General features: G+C 35.3%; 2 protein-coding genes across 4 annotated transcripts; one reads left to right on the top strand and one right to left on the bottom strand.

Moving 5' to 3' along the window:
• Positions 1 to 17: 17 nt before the first annotated feature.
• Positions 18 to 16431, top strand: LOC105397938 (putative leucine-rich repeat-containing protein DDB_G0290503). Of its 3 annotated transcripts, none has more exons than XM_038121085.2 (21): positions 33 to 651; positions 2424 to 2564; positions 3325 to 3366; positions 3639 to 3671; positions 3755 to 3778; positions 4222 to 4245; positions 5573 to 5599; positions 6038 to 6107; positions 6430 to 6509; positions 6602 to 6721; positions 6799 to 7668; positions 8101 to 8263; positions 8568 to 10042; positions 10439 to 10564; positions 10794 to 10995; positions 11796 to 14017; positions 14577 to 14804; positions 15091 to 15238; positions 15457 to 15607; positions 15818 to 15938; positions 16158 to 16431. In XM_038121085.2, the coding sequence occupies exons 1-21, from the start codon at positions 445 to 447 to the stop codon at positions 16272 to 16274; spliced, it is 6591 nt and encodes a 2196-aa protein (XP_037977013.2). In that variant the 5' UTR covers positions 33 to 444; the 3' UTR covers positions 16275 to 16431. The 3 variants fall into 3 exon arrangements, with proteins under 3 accessions (XP_048485124.1, XP_037977013.2, XP_037977012.2); XM_038121084.2 differs by having other exon boundaries at positions 6424 to 6509; XM_048629167.1 differs by lacking the exons at positions 15091 to 15238; positions 15457 to 15607; positions 15818 to 15938; positions 16158 to 16431 and having other exon boundaries at positions 18 to 651; positions 6424 to 6509; positions 14630 to 14761.
• On the bottom strand, positions 16422 to 20574 carry LOC105397937 (integrin beta-1-A-like). The gene is made up of 9 exons (XM_048629171.1): positions 20342 to 20574; positions 19642 to 20054; positions 19034 to 19544; positions 18629 to 18960; positions 18428 to 18532; positions 18138 to 18169; positions 17497 to 17666; positions 16863 to 17244; positions 16422 to 16692 (listed from the first exon to the last, which is right to left on the bottom strand). Exons 1-9 carry the CDS (start codon positions 20483 to 20485, stop codon positions 16472 to 16474), a joined length of 2310 nt encoding a protein of 769 aa, XP_048485128.1. The 5' UTR covers positions 20486 to 20574; the 3' UTR covers positions 16422 to 16471.
• Between the last annotated feature and the right edge of the window lie 3076 nt (positions 20575 to 23650).

Here is a 23650-nt window from a genome sequence, read left to right as displayed (position 1 = left end):
AGAATGGGGGCATGGGGGCATAGAGAAACAGAAGATGTAAAGGAACAAAAATTATATCAGCCTACCCAAGAAAAATTACCGCCGCAGGCGCAAAATAACAATACCATGCTGGCAAAAATTATTAGTAGCCATCTCAAGCTTCTCGTTCTTTGATCTCAAGCTTCTCGCTCGAGAAGTATAGGTACTTATGTTCCTTCTCAAGATGATCTAAAGTAAATCTTGAAACAATTGACTGTCGCACTGTTATTATTTTGTCTATGCCAACTGCCACTGTCACCCGCCATCCCGATTTCAAATGACAGCAAAACAAATTTCCACTTTCTTATCCATAAAATATTTATACAAACTTTAATTTTAAAATCGTATCGTTATGCGTAAAATGGATGGTGGGGAAAAGTGAATTTATATTTATATTAATTTACAAACGTTTTAATTTTAAGTAAGATGTCTTTTATAACGAAACGGGAGCGTGTGTTTGATGAGTTTGAGCAGTTTGAGTTGCCGGCTCGGAATGAGGGTAAGCTCAAGGCGTATGGCTCGTGCACGGACGCGCGCGCGTGGTCGCACTTCTGCTCCGACAAGACAGAGAACTTGGTGGACATCATCAAGAGGAACAATACCATGTGCACGCACAAGTATATACCGACTAAGGTGAGGTATGCTGACTATTAGGCGCGGGGGTAAAGAGGTAATGTGAATAGGCGGTAGTTAAATAAGAACGAGTTGGAAGGAGTTATCAGACGTAGGAATAGGGTATGATAGCATGTGTCCGGCGCCATATTCATATTATGATTTCTTTATGTGCATAATTTGATAATAGATACTTACTTAGATTACCCAAGTAACATTTTTGGTTTTAAAAAGGTTTTGAAAAGGTTCTAGAACCTTTGTATGGAAATCAACTCGTGAGACTTAGAAGGCTCGATAACCTTATATTAACCTTATATTAACCTCCTGAGTGCAAAAAGGGCCCACGTTTTAGAACCTTTCTGAGAGCTACAGCAAAACCTATAGCTCAAACCCAGAACCTTTTGAACAACTTACACAGAACCTAAATAAAACCTTCACAACCTTAATTTAACGTTAACATAACCTTGGAAGACAGCTTTTAAGTTCTAAATTAGTCCTGGATATAACTCTACTATAACTTGAAACACATTTGATGGATATTTGTAATGCCTTCCCAGGACTCTCGGGTCTTAAAATGTTTCTGTGTAAGATTTTATAATAATTATAATAAATGGCGCCATTACCTGACACTTTCCAAGACTCAAAATGGCTAACTTGTAAGTGTTGTATTAATACAAAATATAGTAAGTAGTTAGGCTGAAGTCAGGAAATATGAAAACCTTGTGCGACTAGCACTTTATTGTGATACTTTCGGATAATAGTTCTGTATAAGTGACGGGCCTTTCGTAAATGATAAATTTGAAGATATTTTAATTTAAAAAAATAGATAAAATTTTATGTTTGGTGTAAATTTATATTAGAAATAAAAGTACTGTCTATATAAAAAAAACATATATTTGGAATAGTATATGAAACGCTACTGAATTTTCCCTTATTAATTAAAATGTATCTTTTTGGTAAGTTTTTTTTTTATTTCAGTGATAAAATATGGCGGCCGTTAGGAAATTACTAAAAAGCATTAAACATATTTTGAGGATGCCTCTAAAGCTTTAAAATATTCTTGTAGGACTTAAATCATGCCTTTAGCTCATAGCCAGTGCTTAATGCTTTTGGTTTTCACCACGTAGTCCTAATTTGTTTGCCTAGACAACTCTTATCAACCTAAAGGTTTAAGATAGGTTTTAAAAAATACTTATAAGTAATTTAAATATTCCATAACTTTGTGGTTGTATCAAGGTTAAAAATTTAACCTTAAGCTCTCACTTTAGCATTAATGCTAGCTTTTCTAGAAGTAAATCAGGAGTCTACGACAACTATAAGATCCTAGAACTATATGCTCCTGAAATACATGTTAAAATAACGTTAATATAAACTCTTATCAGCAGCTACAAGGTTGTATTAATAAACAATTAGTTTTAGGACTTAGTAATCATTCTCAAGTACTCAATATGACCAGATAGCAAAGCATTAACCTTTTCACAACCCTTATAAAACCTAAAGGCATTTCTTACAACCTAAGCTCGAATGAAATGTTACTTGGGTAGCTAGATATAATGTAGGTGGGTAGGTAGGTAGGTACTTATTCAATTTTTCGATTGTATAGGTACGTGGACAGGGTATAGGGCCAGATTTTAAGCAAATTGAATTACCCACCCACACCACAACACATTATGTAGGCTATGTATAAAAAAGCGCCGTTTCATTTAACCTTACATCCGCCTTTGTGGATATTCACCGTATTCACCATTAAGCTCCATAGGCCACTCTCCCCTGCATAGCTCAATATTCCCCAGGTGATAGTGGAGACGCTAATGGCCGCCCGGAACGCCGAGGTGTCCCGCCTGAAACGGCGCATCCGACAGCTCGAGCTCATGCTGGCCTCGTACCACCAGCTCGACCTCACGGAGGCGCAGAAGAGCGAGATAGATAAAGCTGTGAGTCTCTCTCTTATGCTGCTACCCCACTTGGCTATTCGTATTTGAGTATTTTCCAAGTTTTAGGCTGTATTTGCCCAAAAGGCATTTTATAGGGAAATACGGCAATAACTTTGGCGAGTATACTGACCACACATAGCAGTTTTGGCAAATAAGCAAATACGTATAGCCAAGTGGGGTACAAGAATTACACTTGTAGGGCATGTAGGATCTCGAGATGTAGGCAAACCAGTCGGTTTCCACGGCAGGCTACTCTTGCGTATCAAGTTAAGCAATTTCGGAAACTGTACGGTTAATGGCATGAAATGGATGACAAACAAGTACACTTACAGCTCTAGTGTTCATCACTGGAAATCTTTCGCAGACCTTACTATACTATCTACTTGATCCTAAATAGGCACCTTATATTCTATCACATAATTTCACATCACACTCCTGAAAATCTGAGTTTCCTGAAATTACATGTCGTTTCATTTTGTTTTTCGGCATTCCGTGGTAGATTCTACATCAAGTGTTGCTATAAAGCTATAGTGAGGGAGGGATATTGTAAAAAAATAAGTACTTTAGATATACCTTCCACTGTAATTTTTAGTTTCTTGCTTCACAATTTCAAAGTATCGTCAGTACCTATTGTACTTATTTATTTATTTATACAAAAATAATGTTAGTGTTTTAAGCTTACTAACAATACGTAGCGGAACCAAATGGTCCCAGGGTATTTATGCCTAGCCTTTACCAAAATTGTAACAATTTTTTTCAGCATGAAGAAATTAAAGCAGCTAACAAGGATTTAGATGAATTAGTAAGTTTTACCGACACTTAAGAACATAAGAATAAGATATTAAGTACCCTTCAACTAACTATAAAAACTAAAATAACTAGGTAGTTTACCAGTGGTTTTATTTTTCCGGGTTAGTTTTTATCCGATATATATTCGTAAGTACATATTTGCCTTCTATTGCGGAGATTATAATTAAATATTATCAAATGTACCTAATAAAATAGGTAAGTAAATTCTCTGCAAATAAAATACTCAAATTGAAAATAATTAAGCACACTTTTTTTTCTTTACAGCATTTAGATTTAAACCTATCTGGTTTCACTGAGGTAAGAAATTATAGTTGACCAGAGAAACTTTAAGCTCCATCTTTAAATTCTAGGTTTCTAAGCTAGCCCATTTCTTTTTTCAGGGCATTGACTCAGAAGCGTACGAGGTACCTATGTTCATTTATAATGTTTAACCTTTTTCTTACACAGTGTATGTATTTTCCCACTACTGGGCAAAGTCCTTAAGAAAACCAAAAAAAAACATACATACACACGAATTGAGAACCTCCCTCATTTTTCGAATTTGGTCAAAAACAAAACCTTCAATACTCGTGAAGTAAAATATTCATCGAGTAATTTTGTATGAAAATATGTACAGCGCTCCAGGCGGTCGGTAGCAGAACTAAAATTTGCATACAAAATTACTCAATGAATTTTACTTCACGTTCACGATGAAAATTTATACTACGGGCTCTGTCCTGAATCTTTGCTATCATCATCGAAAGTAAAGTTAAGTATAAGTAGGTAAGTATACGGAAAGTAAAAATGGTCACTCAAATTCATTAGAGGAATGAAATTCTTTGAAATAAACTTCAACTGTTGTTTTCAGACTGGCAAATCTAGAACTGCTGAGGTAAGTTAAAGTTAATATTAATAATATTAATAACAAATACTGACCTAGAACATATTTTGAAGTGGAGCAGTGACTTCGGCCTAAGAGTCAATCCGACTAAAACCCAGGTGATCATTCTTGGCAGCCCTAGATTTATTTCCATGATTGACTTCGATTCCCTTCCACCAGTTATTTTTGATGGTGTACATATAGAGTGGAGTAAAGAAGTTAAAAACTTGGGGGTGTATCTGGACAGATCCATGACATGGAAAAAGCAGCTGGAAGTAGTTAGTAGAAAGATGTTTGCTTCAGCAGGTTCACTTCGCAGATTGCGGAATTTCTTGCCCACTTCCACCAAAATTGAGCTTTCTCATCTTATTTTAGATTATGCCGATTCTTGCTATCCAGATTTAACTGAGGAGCAGTTAAATAAGCTTGAGCGACTCCAAAATTTTTCTATACGGTTTATATTTGGCTTACGCAAATATGACCATGTTTCCGACTTTCGCGCGAAACTCAAGTGGCTCCCTATTCGTCTTCGTCGCAATGCCCACATTCTTTCACTTTTATATTCCATACTGTTTAACCCAACATACCCCGCTTACTTAAAAGAACGCTTTCAGCTTCGTTGTGAATCTCACAACCTGACACTGCGCTCTACCCACAATCTCCGCCTTAATATCCCTCCTAATACCACTAAATTCTTCAGTGCTTCTTACACAGTACGCGCTATCACTTTGTGGAATGATCTTCCTTCAAAAATCCGACAAGCACCAACTCTGGAAACCTTTAAGAGAATGGTGAAGGAACACTACCTTAAATCAACTGTTTAGCTGTTATCAGATCATTAAATATGTATTAAAAATCATGTATGTAGGTATAATATGTATGATATGTATGTGTATGTATATGATGTATGTATGTATGTATGTGTTTGTATATATTTATATATGTATTATATTGTATATAATTGTGTATTATAATACATGTAGTAGGCGTATGTACTTGTGTGTATTTTTTATTTATTTTTTGCTTATATTTAGTGTGTAGTTAGATAATAATAACTTAAATTATACTATATTCCTTGAGTAAGTACACTGTACCCCTTTTATATCTCTAGTCCATCCATCCAAAGGTTGTCTGGAAGAGATCGCTATAAGCGATAAGACCGCCTTTTGTACCCTAGTTAAGTGTCTATGTAAAATTGTTAATCATTTCTTGGTGTACAAATAAAGAGTACTCTATCTAATATTAATTTAAATTATTATTAAGTAGGTATTAAACGATGCAACTTCAGATAATAACCTGATTAACCTATTAAGTACCTAACTATTTTTTTTTTTTGCAGTCAGCAAGGTCTCGAGGGGATGATACTGTGAGTATAATTCATAAGTATATAAATCATTCTTTTCAAAACTTAAAATCTCAAGAGTTGCCTTAGTGTTTGGTAAGTAGGTACTAACCTACAACATAAGCAGAATGATTTCATTTAATGGGACTAAGTACTTAATGGAGTTATGTAAAAGCAGACGTAACTAAATAAAATATCATTTATTTGCTCTTATATCCGCCGTACCATTCCATAATCTGCCCTTGGGAAGAATCTCTAAGTTTATTATACTACAATACCTATCTACAATAACCAGAATGCTATAAAAGGTGACTCTATCTATATGTATGTCTGTTTTGTTGTAATAAGAAGAATAATATAGATCTTATTATTAAAGCACCAACTTATGTTACTTATTAGGCCCATCCCATTGTATGGGACATGGGACAGTGATAAGATAAATATCTAATTGGCAACTTTCAGTGGTCTTTGGGCAAGGGGAGCGAGAGCCGAGCGTGTCAGAACGAATCTTGCGCTGTATCAGTAAGCACGCGTAAGTTCTTCATTTACGGCACAAGTAAAGATGTAACTACATAATTATTATGTAGGTAGGTATTACGAGTATGAAGTTAGGTAAACATAAACACATGCGACATATTCATCGCCGTTTTCGGGCCAAACTGACTGACTAATGAAAAGTATAGAGCGGGACAATAACCCCCTACTGGTACATGAACCGCACTATACGAATTCGCCTTTACTTTTCACTAATCGAACAGTGAGTAACTTCAAGAAACCATTAACATAATTAATTACTAAGTACTTTCACTATTTTTATCAATTTATATGAAACAACACGTTCATCTTAGATGCAGAGGATCCAAGAATCAATGAAATGGAACAGACTATTATTACTAAAGATGCAAAATTAAATGCTATGAAAAATACTCTAGCTGTAAGTACCCGGAACCTTGATAGCATTCATTTAAGAAAGAAAAGTACCTAAGTACCTACTTAAGGACTTACAATTTTTAAACCATTTCCTAGGTCATGGAAAATGACGTTTGCGAGCCATACTGCATCTACGCGCACATTTACATAGCACTAGAGAAGATTCTAAGGATTTTATGCCAGCATGAAAAATACAAGGAGTATATCGATTTGCTAGTATGTTTACTTACCTTAGATTTACAGTTCAATAATTTGAAATGAAAATATCACACTTATAAGGTTTGATATTTCAGACAGATGGAAAAGATGCACGTTTTCTAGATATAAAAGAGAAGATAATGTTTAAAATAAAAGTATTACAACGATTCAGTTTAGCATTGGTTGCGCCTTGTACATCAGAATGTAAGGAAGAAACTAGTATAACCTGTTCTTGTAATCGAAATGACAATGTACGGGTAGAATTGGCGCTGACCGCACCAGAAATGAACCCTGTAACTTCTACTATGGAAAACCAAAGAGCTCAATTAGTTGCGGATATAATGGAGAATGAAGACATTAAAGACATTTTAATAAAATCCAGCACTGAAAGCATATATAAGGACTCTGAAAATTATACAAAACCAAATGATACTCCAGTATCCTGTTGTATAGATTCTGACAACTTAGCTCGCTTAAAACAGCTTCAATTAGATTACGAAGATCTCATACAATGTTATGAAAACTTAAAACACGAGAGGATTTGCTTACTTTTACGATGTACCCGTTACAAAGAGCTCGAATTTGAACTGGACAATATTAAAATGCAATTTAAAGAATACAATGGGTTGTGGAACGAGAAAGAATATTACAAGAACCGCTCAGATGAAACTGATCAACTTAAAGAAAAATATTATGTACTGTATGATGAAACAAAAAACCTAGAAATGCAACTGAAAGCTGAATGTGAAAAGAATAAAACGAAGACTAACACTATAACAGAACTAAGAAATGAGAATATTGCTCTTGAGAAAAAGCTCAACGACACGTCAATAACATTTGAAAAGGAAACAAGTGCATTGCAGTGCAAGCTAAAGGAGTCTGAATGTAAAGTTATGTGTTTAGAGGAACAAATCAAGTGCTTAAAAGTTCAGATAGATAACATATTGGAACATGAGCGTGATAAGGTAATAAAAACAGTATTTTAGCTTCTTTGTAGAAACAAAATGTAGTAAATCATCCTTTCTAAAATGTAAGATTAGATCTACTGTAAGTAATACGAAAAAAAATATAAATTACGTTCATCCTTACAAAACACGAGGTGACATGTGCACCTTGTATTAATTTTATTGTTTGTGAGAGGCTGGTAAATTTAACTCACATATAAATTTGTTTAAAATGCACTGTATTCAAATAATTATGTATTATTTAATTTGGCTAGGCTAAGTACATGACAAGTTAATGCGACCGCGGTAATGAGGTAACTGAACTTAATCTATAGCTACTTACAGATACTTATTATATATGTATAAATATGTTATACGTCTGTTTACTACTACTAATGTAGGTATAAACCTTATACCATTTAGCATCGATATCAATTTAGTACATATTTTCAGCTAACACAAATTTTACACGATCCTATTACCCTTCAAAACGAAATCAAACAATTAAAAGAGCAGTGTAAGCTTGAAAATTATGAAAAGGAAACTATACAAGAGCAATTCCATGATCAGCTCAATCTTATCAATGAACTGAAAAATGAAATCGAGGATTGGAAAGGTAAAATAAAACTATACTTTCAAAATATTTTAAAATATAATATAAGAAATATCAAAGTACACTTGTCCAAAATTAATAATGCACATGCAGATCTTCACACCCGAATCATTAAATCGTAAGAGGCTTAAAAAAACACTTGCATTTTGCAGCTTGTTCGAAAGAAATAGGAGTCAATATCATGTGTCACATAATCGAAAACAACCGATCTGTCAAAGATTTCTATGCGCATTATCAATTTTGGAGCACTGTAAGTAGGTATAGAATATACTTAATGGATAATCAACGTATCTGTTTCCATACTCAGGTTCATATGAAAGAATTCTCTGTCGCAATGAATATTTGGAAAGTGATTTAGATAAAATGCAACAAAAAATGAACCATCTTATCGAACATAATAGAAATCTTTCGGATGATCTAGATGAAAAAAAATTAGCTGCCGATAATTTAAGAAATATTATCACAAATAAATCATTAGAAATCAATAAGTTAATAACTGAAAATGAGTCTAGAAGAGCTGAAAATAAAGAACTTCTTGCTAAGTTCCAAGAAACATTAATAACTCATAGCAATAGTATCGTTGCTCTTGAAAGAACAAAAACTGAGTCTGAAAATTCTTTACAAACCGCAAAACAAGAAAATCAAGATTTAGCTAATAAATTGAAAAAATACGAGGAAAAAAATCAACAAATATATGTGTTAACAAACGAAATTCAGGAGTTGAAAGATAATCTCGCGGTTACTGCAGCCGACAATGCGAGACTTTACAAAATTTGCAGTAATTTAGAAGAAATAGAAAATAAAAAGGATTTGTACGAGGATCTTCAAAATCGATTACAAGCAATTATAAAGGAAAATAAACATTTAAACGACAACAATATAACATTACAAGAATGTATGAAAAAAATGAAAGAAGAACATGATTACAAAATAATGGAACTAAAACAAGAAATAAAACAATATGAACATATTATAGAAAAAAATCAAAATGAAGTAAAACGCCTATCTGACGATAAAAATAATTTAATGAGTGAAAAAAAATATTCAAATACTTCACTAGAAGCAGCTAAAAGACAAACACAAATTATAGAAAACCAATTATCCCATTTTGATAATCTGTCAAAGGATCAGGAAAGTTTAAAAATGTCACATGAAAATAATTTACAAACAGAAAAAGAACAATTAGTCAAAAAACATACAGAAAACGAAGCATTAAAGATTGAATTACAAAGTGTAAAACAATTATATCAGAATTTAGAGAAAGAAAAGCAACAAAATTTAATTGACACGGAAGCTTTAGTTCTCTCTGCAAAAGAGGAAATCCACAATTTGAAATTGATTGCTAATCGAGTACCGAATCTAGAAGATGAATTAGAAACAATAAACAAAAAATATACTGAGCAAAAAAACCGCTTAGATGAAATTGTAGAAAGTAATACAAACGAATCTACCCTTTTAAAAAATGATTTAGAAAAGGCACAACAGCGCATAAAATCTCTAATTGACGAAAATTCCGCCATGGTTGAAAAGTTCAATTTAGTGGATCATGAAATCCAGAAACAGATGGCAGAAACAGAAAAAACCAAAGAAGAACTGATGAAAGCAAAGCAGACTAATGATGAAATTAAAGAACAAAATAACAGGTTACAACTGGATATTGCTTCACATATCCAGGATTTGAATTGTGCTACACAAGAAGCAGACACTCTGCGTCAGCATAGTAATGAGTTATTTGCCGAGAAAAAAATATTGGAAGAATCTTTGATTACATGTAGGAATCAGGTAAATTACGTAATTGAACGCGTTGCTCGTAAAAGGGTATATTTAATACATTTTTGTGGATTAAGGGTCTATTTCGCATTACCAAGAGGAATGGTAGAAACCATCACTGAAATCGTAACACAATATATCCTTTTCTCCATCAGTCGTAAAAGGGCTCAGAAGGGAATATGGTCTATAGAATATACTATAGTAATCAAATTTATAAACGAAAAAACAGCTTCATCTCTACAATAAATTTTGAACATTGACTTTTTTACGGGCAACGCATAGGTACAATTATTTTCAGATTAAATGCTACCAACAATTTTTTTTTAAATCTGCCTATTTTTATAAATGAGCTTCCTTTTATAACAATTAAAACTTTTACAGTATATTATTTAATTGAAAATATTACAGCTCATCCAGTTTGAAACTACACAAGATAATTTTTTGAGTGTACAAAAAGAATTGGAATATTTGAAAAATGAAAGGCTTAACACACATAAAAAGATAAATGGCCTCTTGGATGAACTTGACCAGTCTGTAAGTCTCTTTTATTTACATATCTATGTCATGGCTAGATTACTGCATTTGATTGAATTGATTATAATTATTATCAAGTGGTTATTATTGCATGATATGGCAGGGTGCGATCAATACCTGATTATAGTATATGTATGTAATACACATTTACAAGTCTCAGTAAATAAGTCTAAATAATAGAAAACCCTTTACAATCATAATATTATACGTACTTATTTCTTCTTTTCAGAAAAATAAAATTTTAGACTTCAAGGACGATATCTCAGCTAGAGATGATACAATAGCTTTTCAACAAAATCATATAAATGATTTGAATATCCAAGTAAGAGAACTTCTGACCAATTTAGGACAACTTGTAGAAGCAAGTGAGAGCTCACAAGATATCAACAGACAGAAAGCCGACTTATCAGTTAAAAAAATAGAAGCCCATCGTAAGTTAACCACGTAACATATTAAGTTTAACCAGGATATCTGTTTTTTAAAGGCAATAGAGAATATGCATGCATGTATTTTTTTGTATTATTATTCGATAGTTTTACATCGCTTTATTATAGTTTAAAAAAATAACCCCAAAAAAGTAATTTAATGTATATTCTATTCAATTTTCTGTGGGGGTGTGAGTACCTGCACCTGGCTTTCTCAAGAAGTGCTACTTTGTGTAACGTCATAGTCACGTTTCACGGCTCAGAATAATAAGATTCACCGACGCTCTGTTCTACGGGCATAGATTATTCTGAGATTGATATATCCACTCATTTTACGTTACATTTGCTCTAATAAAATGCGTCACGTTTTTAAGATTTCACTGTACCGCAGTTTTTTTGTACTTTTCGAGAATTATTTATCGCCCAAAAATAATTATAACCTAAAATATTGATAGAGATAAAATTTTGAAATAACAAAGTTTATTATAAATAAATATGTGGGGACATCTCACACACGGCCATCCGACCCCAAGCTAGGCAGAGCCTGTGTTATGGGTATCGGACAGCTGATATATCTACACAAATACATAGATAGATACATACCTACTAAATATAAATATCAACACCCAAGACCCGAGTACAAATATCTGTCTTTAAACAAATATTTGCCCCAGCCGGGAATCGAACCCGAGACCTTTGGCATAGCAGTCAGGGCCACTAAGTGGTTAGTACGCCATACGACCGTCTATTAAAAATAACATTTGATGTTTATTTGTATCAAATTCATATTCCCTATTGTTTTACAGATTCGAAGGCAACGCATAATATGAAAATGGAATTAGACAATTTAAAACAGAATCATGTCTTATTAGAAAATAAACTAACACATTCAAGAAGGGTATCAGATGAATCTTTGAAAGATCAAGAACAAATCACGATGCAATTTCAAACTCTTCTTAATGAAAGAGAGATTATTGTAACAGGGCTGAAAGAGTTGGAATTAAAATGCACGGGACATTCCTTATTATCTCCTAATAGATGTCAGATTGACGATATAATAGCAAGCATTAACAACATACGAAACGCTTTAGATAAACGCACGTCTGAGCTATCGAGCTTAGAACAAAAATTAACTTCAGTACAATCTTCATCAAAATTACTTCAGTCTAAAACTGATGCGGCACAGAGAATATTTGAAATAGAAAAACAAAAAATACATTATGAAAAAGAAGAGGCAATCAAAAATAGATTAACATTGGAAAATAAAATAGTCGACTTGAAAAATTCTCTTGATACAGAAATAGCACAAGGAAAAAAATTGTTACAGGAAAAAGAAGTAGAATTACTGAACCAAAAGTTTATTATAGAACAAATAAATAAATCATCCCAAGCGCATATTAAGGAATTGGAAGGACAGCTACATCATCTTCAACACTTATATGACGATGCTCAAGTTAAAATAAAAAGCCTGGAGGTTCAGATTCAAAACATATCCGATGAGAATATTAAAAAAATAAATGAAATTGGCAATTTACTTAAAGAAAAATCTGCGGAAGTTACGACTCTTCAAGACGAATTATCAAAGATGAATCAAATCAAATCTTTAATTCATATCTCAACAGAAATTTCTAAGACCGTTACCGATATGAGTACTCAAACTCATAATTTTAAAGAAGAGCCTATTAAACTGTATCCGGAAACGCCGAACATACCTACGTTAAGTCTAGATGAGGAAAAAATATTACCTCAAAAACTTCCATCTTTAGAAAATGAAGTAAAAATCCTAACATCACAGCTTGTTCCTGATTTAGACCACAAATACAAACGCTTAAGCCCAGGACTATTAGAGCAACATTCTATTCCATCTCGCGAAGAAACGAGTGGGATAAATAGTAGACACAGTCCTTCAGAAAATGATTTTAAAGAAAACAAAGTAACAAACTCAAATGTAGTACGTGATTTGCAATCTCATGATAGAATAATACCTAACGTCGTTCAAAATAAACATGGTTTAAATAATATCAAGTCGCTAGGAGAGATTGAAAAAAACAATGTTTTGAAACGTAAAGATGCTAATTCACTGTACTCTCCAAGTACATCTAACGAGGAAAACTTATTCGTATTCAGAAAAGATAGTGAAATCAGTTTTAAAAGCAATACAAGTAACCTTGCAGAATATAATATAAATAATAATGTTATAGTAATACCAGATTCAATTTATGAATCACGTACAGAAAAAGATATTGAAATAGAAAAAGAAGATAACAATATAAATTACCATCATTACAACAAGAAGAAAAGTGATCACAAATATACAAACATAATTGACCCCGAAATTGAAAAAAAATTACCCCATATAAACATACATAATTCATCAATGTCTAACAAATTGGATTTAAATAAATCATCAAAAAATCTGTCAACTAATTTAGCCATTTTGCCAGCGAGTGATAGAACATTAGCTGATCTTGCTCCATCTGATCATCTTGTTTCACGAGAAGAGAATTCTGTGCAACATAATTTAGGACTACAATTTATACTTAAAGACGCAAATAATTCAGAACATTCGTATAAGATTATAACAAAAAACAAAAGTATTGATAACTTGTTTTCGGATAGTATCAGTTCAAATATTGATAAAATAATTTCGAGCAGTATAAATTCTATAGGAAATAATAAAGAAACTTCCGAAGACAAGAGTGTGTTGGTTAAAATTGATTCTGAATACGAAGGCGAACTGAAACGATTATCAAAAGCATTTGAATATTATAAAACAATTTCCTTGAATAATATGGAATTTTTAAAATCTAAGTACGATAACCACTCTAAATCGATTATGAATGAACATAATGAAGGAGTGAAGAACATGCAAGGTTCGAAGACTCGGCACGACATTATTAATGTTCATGAAAATGAAGTCGAGACTTTACGGTCGATGAGTATTGAAGCTATGAAAAAAACCGACACTGTCGAAAACGATACTTTGAAGCATCAATTGGGGAAAAACTCTATTACCAGTTTTGAAAAGGTAGGACAGACCAGATAAAATATATATTATTGTGTGTAATTTTTCTCCCAAGCACAAAACTACTTATTCATGCAGCATTTTTTTATCATCATCACAAACTATCATGTCCCTACTGAGGCACGGGTCACCTTCCAATGAATGAAATGTTTTAGGCCTCCACGCGGACCCAGGACCCCACGCCTTAACGTGCCGTCCGAATGGAAGCGCCCAGAAATTAACCATTTGAAATCCATGATGTGTTGCTTCAATGATCATTACGATCACTGAAGCTAACTCGACTACGGATGCTTAATTTTTTAATACTGACATGAAAGGTAAACAATCTTAGCGTGTCTTTTTAATCAAAATATTATTAAAACAGGTAGTAAGTATTTCATTGGTTCCTAATTTATGATTTATTTTAGAACCCAGTTTTTAAATAAATTCAAATAAAAAGACACTCAGATTGTTTAACTTTTATGACAAGTCTAAAACAGTACACTCTACGGATAAGTAACTTGACTTATCTATTTATTATATGATTGTATATGTACCTATCTAATGAAGAAATTATTTTTAGGGGACAGTCAACATACAGAGACCGAGTCGACGTAACTGTGTGTCCCTCGACAGGACTGAACTGCAGGCGTTAGACGCTCGATCCGCGAGCCACGGGCCTTGCACTTGCTCCGTGGATGATGACGTCACCGACACCATACGAACTATATTCCATCATGTCCAATCCGAAATGGTTGAGAAAACTTACCTTAAAAATTTGGGAACCAAGTTGATTAATGACAATATTGAGGTACGGGGTTTTGTTGTACATTGTTAATTCTATACCATAGGCTCCACAACAAATGCAAATTATGAAACATAAAAGGACATTCATTAAGGACAATGCTTGATGTAGTCTCTTTTAGTCCATCCATCCAAAGGTTGTCCGGCAGAGATCGCTATAAGCAATAATACTGCCTTTTGTACCCTAACTAAGTTTTAATATTAATTTGATGGTGTGCAAATAAACAGTACTCTATTTATCTATCTATCCAAGAAAGTAGAAAAAAACAATAATAAATTCATGTTTTGAACAGTCGCTAACCCTTCACGAGCTATCATTTCTGCATCTGCAAGTGTGTCGCATGTGGAAATCTAAATACACAAAGGAAGAAGCACTGCAGAAAAGCATTGATATGCTCAGGAAAGAGGTGATGAACAAACAAAGATTGGCCCATGAACATAGTAAGTAAGAGAAACATAATTAATAAAATTTACTGATTTATTAACAATTCAAATCATCCACTCAAGACCCACCCTGTATTGTGTGATGTCATAATAAAAATATATTATGATTATCAGCCATCACTGCGATGCGGGACAAAAGCCTGTCCGAAAGAGCAGAGAAGTCTTCATTCAGCTACTAAGCTTCAACTCTTTCTTTACTTTCCTTTAATCCTCAGTAGCTGAGCTGGACCGCAAGGTGGCGGAAGAGACGCGCCTGCTTCAAATGAGGCGTGAGGCGGCGTGTGCTGCGCAGGGCCAGAGACCGACTGCTGGCCCCAACGCCGTGTCTCCGGCGGCTCGAGCTACGACCATAGATAGAGATGTCCGGTAATTCTTCCTTTATACCTTCTTACTTGAATGTTTTACTGGTGTAATTTTTTGTAACAAACTATACATAGGTATACATTTCTTGGTCGAAATTTACTTATTTTCAATGACAGTGCAAGTTAGTTTGTTGATCTCCAATCCTGAGGCAAACCTAATCAATCAGCAAACTTTACATAATAGTTAAGTATTAAGTATTTAATTCAATTTCAGTTGCAACTGTTCCATGGTAGCAGGCCCCCCAGGAATTAAAGAACGTCTTTCAGCGGGTGACCTATTTAAAATCACTGGCCATAAACGACGACCGAAACGAGTAAAGATGGATGCACCAAAAGTAAGTCACAGTACAAGTTTTCAGTTATATAACTGTCCCTCATCTGTAATCAGCTCATGTGGCTGAGCTGTGATATAACCCAATACTTACAGTGCAGGCAGTTGTAATGTGGCGATGCATAGCACCATTGTGCCCCCATCACATACTTTAATAATAAACTTAGTACCTACTTAACAAAATTTGAGTATCTTAAATGAACCATGTAACGATGCTCCACAGGCTACTCCTGGGCGAGTGACGGAGGATCGTCGGGAGAAAAGGAACTACAACGATGAACCACCAACACGCCTGCGCAGCACGCCCGACCGCTCTCGACCGCGGAACTCGAAGAAGTGAACAAAATCAAAGACATTGCTCATTTTGCTAACCGCCATTTTGTTTTGTAACTATTAATTTATTTTGTTTTCGTTTAATTTATTTGTTTATCAATATCAGTGCAGACTAAATTATTAAAGGTACCTATGATGTCAAAAAATAGAAAGCTTTAAAAATCTATTATTTTATTCCTTACTTTTACATACATATAAATATTATTAATGCTGATAGAATGAAATCCTATACCTCGGGTTCCTGACTTCAGTCTTGGCGGGTTCGTACAAAGCGTTCAGCTCAGCGGACTCCATGCCCATGTTCTTGAGGTCCTCCACGAAGCGCTGGTACTCCATGGCGTCATGCCGGTCGATCATCACTTTGGCCACCACCGTCGTGATGAGGCCAATCAGCAGAATCACCCCAACTGTAGACCCGATCACAACTGGAATAACATGTTTTTTTTAGGAAACGGGCTGGTAATTATCACACATCTGACAGTATTAGCGAACATATTATGTAAAAAGTTTCTGTTTCAGTAAAAAAAAAAGTATTTTGGTGTGGTGAACAATTAGTGTAAAGCGGCCTAGTAAGAAACGAACGCATAATACTTACTCCAAAGATTAGCTGTACCCGCAGGTTCCCCTAGCTCGGATTGTATGACAATGTGCAACTGTGGGGCTATGAACTTGTGCCCGAAGACAATGAAATGTTCACCCCTGGGTAAACTGCACCATGCGTGTAAAGGCCATGTGTTATTCTCTATCTCCGTTTTGTTCACAATTATGGTATTTTCCTCAGTAGCCCAGTGCTGGTATTCGAGACATTTGGCTTTCTCTTCAACGTTGTTAGTGTTGTTGTAAACGCATTCGACATATTTTGCCAGTTGCTTACATTTCTTGTCGGCCAGGTTGACGCTGCAAAACCCGTCAGTGACATCATCTTTGTTGGAACATTCACATTTTCCGCAGTTGCACACCCCGTTTCCTGAACAGACCTGAAATTAACAAGATCATTCTTTATGATTTTTGCGGAATTATGAAGCCCTATACAGGGTGTTGCAAAAGTGGTAAGTATATCTACTAAGTCCAATAGGGACGAGTCAGGGGGTCATTCTAAAAAAAATATATTCTACTAGTTTTGGAAAGTGACCCCCTTTCTGCTTATATAGTATGTTTTTGCAATGGTAATCCTTAACAGTAACCCTACGTTCACTATATGGCCACTAGCCAGGGCTATCACAGCATACCTGTCCAGAGTACGGCTCGAGGCAGGCATCCGAGCCCTCAGGGCACGTGCAGTCTTCCCCTCGCCAGCCCTGGAGACACTCGCAGGCGCGGCGCCGGCACGCCCCGCGGCCCCCGCACACCCGCTCCTCCACCCACGGACAGTCGCTGTCCGTGAACTCGCAGTAGTCACCTAAGAAGTACAGTAAAATGTAGGTTGAAAGAGCTACTAAGCCCCCTCTCCCACTACGCGACTATCAGGCAACTCTCTCATGGATTGCGTCGCAGTCGCGTCGCTTGAGAGTCGCACAGTGAGAGAAGGGGCTAACACTGAGTTGCACAAAGGAACTTTAGGCTAATGTCGGAATTAAATCTATGCTGCTGCCTTGCTCTGACAGTATACGGACAGAAAGAGACAGACAAAGGTTTAATGCCGACCTTAGCTTAATGTTCCTTTCTGTAACTCGGCACAAGTAGATACAAACATGCAGGTTGATGAGTAACACGCTCTCTTCTTGATGAAGAGACGCTGGAATGAGCTAACGAGTTCTTTGAAACTCATATATAAGTAGATAAGTACTAACTATAATCAATTGTGTATACTTATTTAGAATATTGAGTTACGATCATGAAGGACTAGCATAAAATATTTGTAATCTCTTACCGTGCGACTGTCGACAATCACACTTGCCACATCTGCAAGAGAAGTAAACATAAATTATTGAAATTTGACAAAGAAATCCATTTTACAGGGAATATAATTTACAGGCAATGATAATTTACAGTCAATGTAACCGACATATTGAGTAACTTTCAGGGATCATTATTTATTCTCGATTTCAGAGTTCGTCTATAAAAAAGAGAGAGAAATAAACCACCAAGTAAGAAGAGAGTTGAAATTAGGCAGTGCATACGTAGGTAGGTACTGAATTTATGGTGGAGTGGCATATTTACCGACAGTCTCCGCGTTGGCTACAGCTGTAGGTATCATTGGGTCGGATACATTTTAAATCATCAAAATCATCCACGTCTCCCTCGCAATCACAACTTTCACCTTTCCTGAAAAAATAATAATTGTAAAATTATTTAGAAAAACTATAAACATTTAACTTATGTAATGCTATGGGTACCATCTGTGTTAAAAAATTTACTCACTTATTCCCATAACATCTACAAACACCGCACTCCAGAGCCCCAGATCCGTTGCATAGTAAATCATTTTCCTTACGCTCACTCTCGCACGCACAACTACACAGTGGCTCTACATGAATGCTCAGCTTGTCTCGTAGTCCCACCACACCTATCTCCACTCGCTGTGGACCTGTGACGTCACATGTACTCAATTTGATCGTGACTTGCACTTCTTTAGACTGAAACTGTTCGGCCTTGCACAGGTTGCTCTTTGTCTTGCGGTGACATGGAGGGTCCAACTCTACTTTAATATTAGGTTGGGGGTCAAAAGTCAGAAGAGGGTATAGCAACAAGTCCTGTAAAGAATTATCCAAGAGATTAGTAGCCACGTGAAACAGACACTACAATTTATATGAGTGTTATATTTACCTTGTAGGAATCAGTAATGATGTCCGAAAGACGTTTGCTGCTAAAATCGACTACCGTGGATCCTTCGATCATGTTCGATAGCTTCTCGTATGCCCCTCGTACCCGCTTGGTCCCGCTGACGGCAAAAATCACCATCACGTTATTGTCCTTAACAACTTTATTAATTTGGCTGACCGAGGGATAGTCAAAAGCAACGTCATTTGCGAATTGGTTGTTCTCGAGATGGCATTTCATGTCGTTTGGTTTGAATGCTCCGACGATTCTGCCGTCGCCGGCGCTGTGGTAGACGTCGTCGGTAAAGAGGACGACCATGCGTCGAGCCTCATCCCTCCAGCCAACCTGCTCGCCACACACAATCACCTGCATCAGGGCGTCCAGACCACCTTCAGGATTGTCGAAGTTGGAGAACCACTGGTAGTACAATATCTTCCATGTTTCTTGAAAATAATGCAAGTCATCCGTCAGCGGTATGTTGTTCTTGAATAAATACGTGCCCTTGTGTCGGGGAGCTCTGAAATATTGTTATTATTGTACTTAGGTATAAGTAAGGTGCTTGATAAAAAATATAATGGTTAAAGGGGTAAAAGTATAATGAATAGGCTACTTACTCTACAAAGGGCATGGCAGCTTTGTCTATAAAACTTCCCATGCCAATTCTCACATTAGTGGATATTTTAGACAGAGACTTGTGTATTTGTTGTGTTAGAGCGCGAATCCTTTTTTTAACGGTCAACATGGTGTATGAGAAATCCATTAAAAAGTACACATCTAAAGGGAAGTCCTTCCCGAGCTGGTAGGTCACGTTGTAGCTGACAGGCACTCCAGGCCGAATCTTCAATTTCATATATTGAGGAACAAGATGGATTTTATTTTTATTGTTTCCTGAATTTAGTGGTTCTTTTCTTATTTCTTCAGCTGAACTCGGCGGGTTCTCGATTGCTACTTCACACCATTCAGCGCCATGTTTCTCAGCAAAAGCTTCAGGTTTACAATGTTGTTTCACGTTTGATCCCTTTTTTACCTGTAGATAGACTGTTGTAAGTATTTTTTTAGGGTCAGTTATCAGTGTACAAAACTTCTAAATTAAGTAACGTTAACGGGTCGCAAATCCTGCCAATCCTTTATCGCATCCGAGGCTCTATTCTACGTTTTATAATAAGGGGGAAATGTTTAACATAGCTAGCTAGTCACTTTTTTAAGCATGTACTGTAGCGCCTGTAGAAGCACAACATGCTGAAACGACCGTATATGCGCAGAAAGTGTAAGCTAGTCTGTAACCACTCTAAGCTTGATAGTTACGATAGTTACCGTCTTCGGGCACCAAACACATTTTTCCACCGCATATCCCACGCAGGCTCCACAGGTACTCAGCTCATCACAACCCGAGCCACATCGCACAGAATAACTTGATAATAGAGGGACTATAAAAATTAACACAAGTTTCAAAAACATACTGCTTGCTTTAGGAACATTTACTGAATAATTTGGTGGTATTAACTTCGTTGTTATTAACGCGTGTCCTGTATTGAAATGACATCATCTATCGGTACCTAACCATTAGGGATCCGTATTTCATGATCGTTTTCCTGGTGCATTTATATTATATTATTACCTACCATTTAACTATTTATTGCTTACTTGAGTATACCTAATATACACAAGTTCAATTTAAAGATTCAATGAAACCGAAACTAAAAACTGAATTTTAATTGAAAATTATGAAATTTCAAACTTCCTATAAATACGCAAAAAGACTCTGTAAGCAAACATGTAAGTAAATATTTTTTTACTAATCATAATTACTTATAAAACTTTATTATATTGGACATGTTTATTATAAAATGTATATAAAATATTATTTAAATACAATTTCAAATACGTTTACTATCTACCGTATATTTTTCAGGAGAAATTCGGTACCTACGTACTGAATACTGTTGCTGTAAAATTGAATCTTAATTGGCCATTGTATTAAGTATTTATATACCTAAACATGATAAAAATATGTTACAGTAAGGAAAATAATGGCCACATAATTTCATACCAGACTTTACCTACATTATGTAGCTGTATGATCACTCTTTGAAAAACGATTTTAAACCAATTATTAGACATAAATAATTTTTGGTTTCCATTTGGCGGCGCTAGTTATGCTTAATATAATAAAAACGGGAACTATATTTCTTGCCAGCAAAGTTTATTTTTGTCATCAACTTGTATCAGCAAATTAATAGATCCACCGTAACTAAATATTTTTATCCTCAAATAAATAAGAAGTGTCCTCTGGTATGAATTAGCAAATAATATCAATACAAAAATCTAAAATAATAGATCGATTGCCAAAAAATTTGAGTTCATTACATAAATAAAAACTTTATTTGCAGAATATTATTTTTGCTCAATAAATAATAACTGCGCCCGCAGAATAGTAGATTTGCCAGCAAATATATTGACTCTAGGTCGCATATTGCGATTTCTTTTTAATTCATATTTTGTCAGCATTGCAGTAGTTACATTTTAATAGGTTCAGTTATTAAAATATTATAATTTGTTAACAATTTAATATATGAGTTTACAAATTTAATGAAAAAATGTTCAAAGGGGCGGAGCCAAATTGGCGCGCGACGAAAATTAACCAATCAGCGGCCTCGCGGATGGGTCGTATGGATCGTACGAGGTGCGGGCGCGCGGGTGCGGGTAAATTCATGGTATGGTAGTGTCTACTACGTTGTAACTAGTCATTCCACAGCATTTCCACACTGGACTCGCTAGGTTGTGACCAGTCGTTCTTCGCTGGTCAACGAACCACTCAAATATGCTCCATATTGCATCACAATTAAATTTGTATTGTAAGTAAATGACATTTACATGGCACAAGTTGCTCTTGATTAGAAATTAGAAGAAGATTCGTGCCCTAGCAGTGCGGACGTGATGGGTTGCGATAAAACAGCTACCAGAGGATCTTTGTACACAATATTACGCTATTGTGGCAATATGCTTTCTATTGCATGAATATAAAGTCTTCTTCTTCTTCTTCTTATCGTGTCGACGACAAACCAACAAAGTCACTAAATAATACATGCCCAGAACTGGGCCACTGATACTGCACCGCTGGTAGCGGTCATGAGCTCTTCCCGCGTACAGGTGTAGGGACACGCGGGGCATGATGTAAGGTGCACCATAGTTTGTGGCGCTTCACACAAGCAGTTTTATGAGATGCTTTTTATGAGAAGAAGTTTAAGGTTTAAGTTTTAATTAGAAGAAGGTTATTTTTGTTGTTTTTAATAAATAATATTGATTATTTAAACTGTTTTTTTTGTTTCATTTAAAGATTAAACATACCATCGAGTTATGAGGACATACCTATTAAAATCTATTCATAAATGTTAATTTGCCACTTGATCATAAATCCCGGCGATTTTAAGTGATAAATTGTTGAATTGATTTAAAATTGTTTGGGGGCAAAAATTTGCTGGCAAATCTACTATTTTGCCTTCAAACCTATTATTTGGCAAATTCAAAACTGATTTAATTGGCGATCGTTTAAATGACACCCAATAAAAACCAATAAAACATACCCTGCGTAAGTGGTATATCTTATTTCCGAAGCTCTTCTATATCTGCGATCAGCTAGATTTTTAGGAAGAATCATAAGTACATTTAGATATGCACCAGTCACAAGTGCTCTTCAATCATCAGGAAGCCACCAGCCGATAGCATATCGTTTGAGCCAACGTTTTTAGCTCTAGAAGGATATCTTGGGACAGGGGATTGGGATGGTCTCGACTCCTACTGAAAAGAAATATAAAATGTTTGTACCATTGACTTTTTGCTACCAATATAATCAAGGCAGTAGGCTTAATTTCTTTTAGAAGGAAATAACGAAGATTGAGATAAGTAGTAGTTAGTATTATAAATAAAATTAGGCAAATTAGGTAACAAGCTTTATAAATTACTATCTATTAGTTAGTTCCTAATTCCCTCCCTAGATGTCACTAAAAACGTACGTAAACCAGTATTTTTTCATGTCGTCCCGTTCCCACAAGCCCAGTGTGACATATTGCTATCTCCTTCTGTAGCTGAATTCTAAAAATAACTGGGTCTTTATCGCTTATTAAATTATCATATCAAAGAAATACCGTAACAAATAGGTCAAAACACTGATAAATATATTTATTACATATTCAATACATAAAAAAATATACATCTAAAACTCTAATTCTACATCGCGGTATCTAAGTTTTTTAGCTACTTCGAATATATAGTGGCATGTTTCCTACGTTGACGGGAGTCCGTTTCTACACAGTAAATCAGTGAATAGAGCTGAGAGCTGATCTAATTCCTGTCTCTGTCATGTGTGCGGTAGCTGTGAAGGACAGCACCCACATCGAGATGATGGACGAGGTTTTCTGGGTGGACCTACGTATCATGAAACTGGCTGAAAGTATGCCGCTGAAACCGACGAAAGTCGTGTAATGGAAGCACATTGTAACTAATGGAGCTAATCAATGAGGAAAGGGCAGTTTGTGGCCCAATCATAGTGACCGGTGAAACTCCGGGTAAACGGCTAGGTAATTGGAATGCCTACACCCCACTGCTGTAGAAACTCTGACTCTC

This window comes from Plutella xylostella, chromosome 4, assembly GCF_932276165.1.
Source record: "Plutella xylostella chromosome 4, ilPluXylo3.1, whole genome shotgun sequence".
NCBI lineage: Eukaryota > Metazoa > Arthropoda > Insecta > Lepidoptera > Plutellidae > Plutella > Plutella xylostella.
The sequence above is the reverse complement of the archived record's forward strand: the minus strand, read 5'-3'. Positions and strand labels throughout refer to the sequence as shown.

Coding starts and splice junctions, on each gene's coding strand:
- LOC105397938 (XM_038121084.2), top strand. CDS start 445: ATGTCTTTTATAACGAAACGGGAGCGTGTGTTTGATGAGTTTGAGCAG. Junction 6,510..6,601: donor CTATGAAAAATACTCTAGCT/GTAAGTACCCGG, acceptor ACCATTTCCTAG/GTCATGGAAAATGACGTTTG. Junction 15,608..15,817: donor ACCATAGATAGAGATGTCCG/GTAATTCTTCCT, acceptor ATTCAATTTCAG/TTGCAACTGTTCCATGGTAG.
- LOC105397937 (XM_048629171.1), bottom strand. CDS start 20,485: ATGTTTTTGAAACTTGTGTTAATTTTTATAGTCCCTCTATTATCAAGT. Junction 18,170..18,427: donor AGCCAACGCGGAGACTGTCG/GTAAATATGCCA, acceptor CTTCTCTTGCAG/ATGTGGCAAGTGTGATTGTC. Junction 17,245..17,496: donor TCGAGCCGTACTCTGGACAG/GTATGCTGTGAT, acceptor TGTTAATTTCAG/GTCTGTTCAGGAAACGGGGT.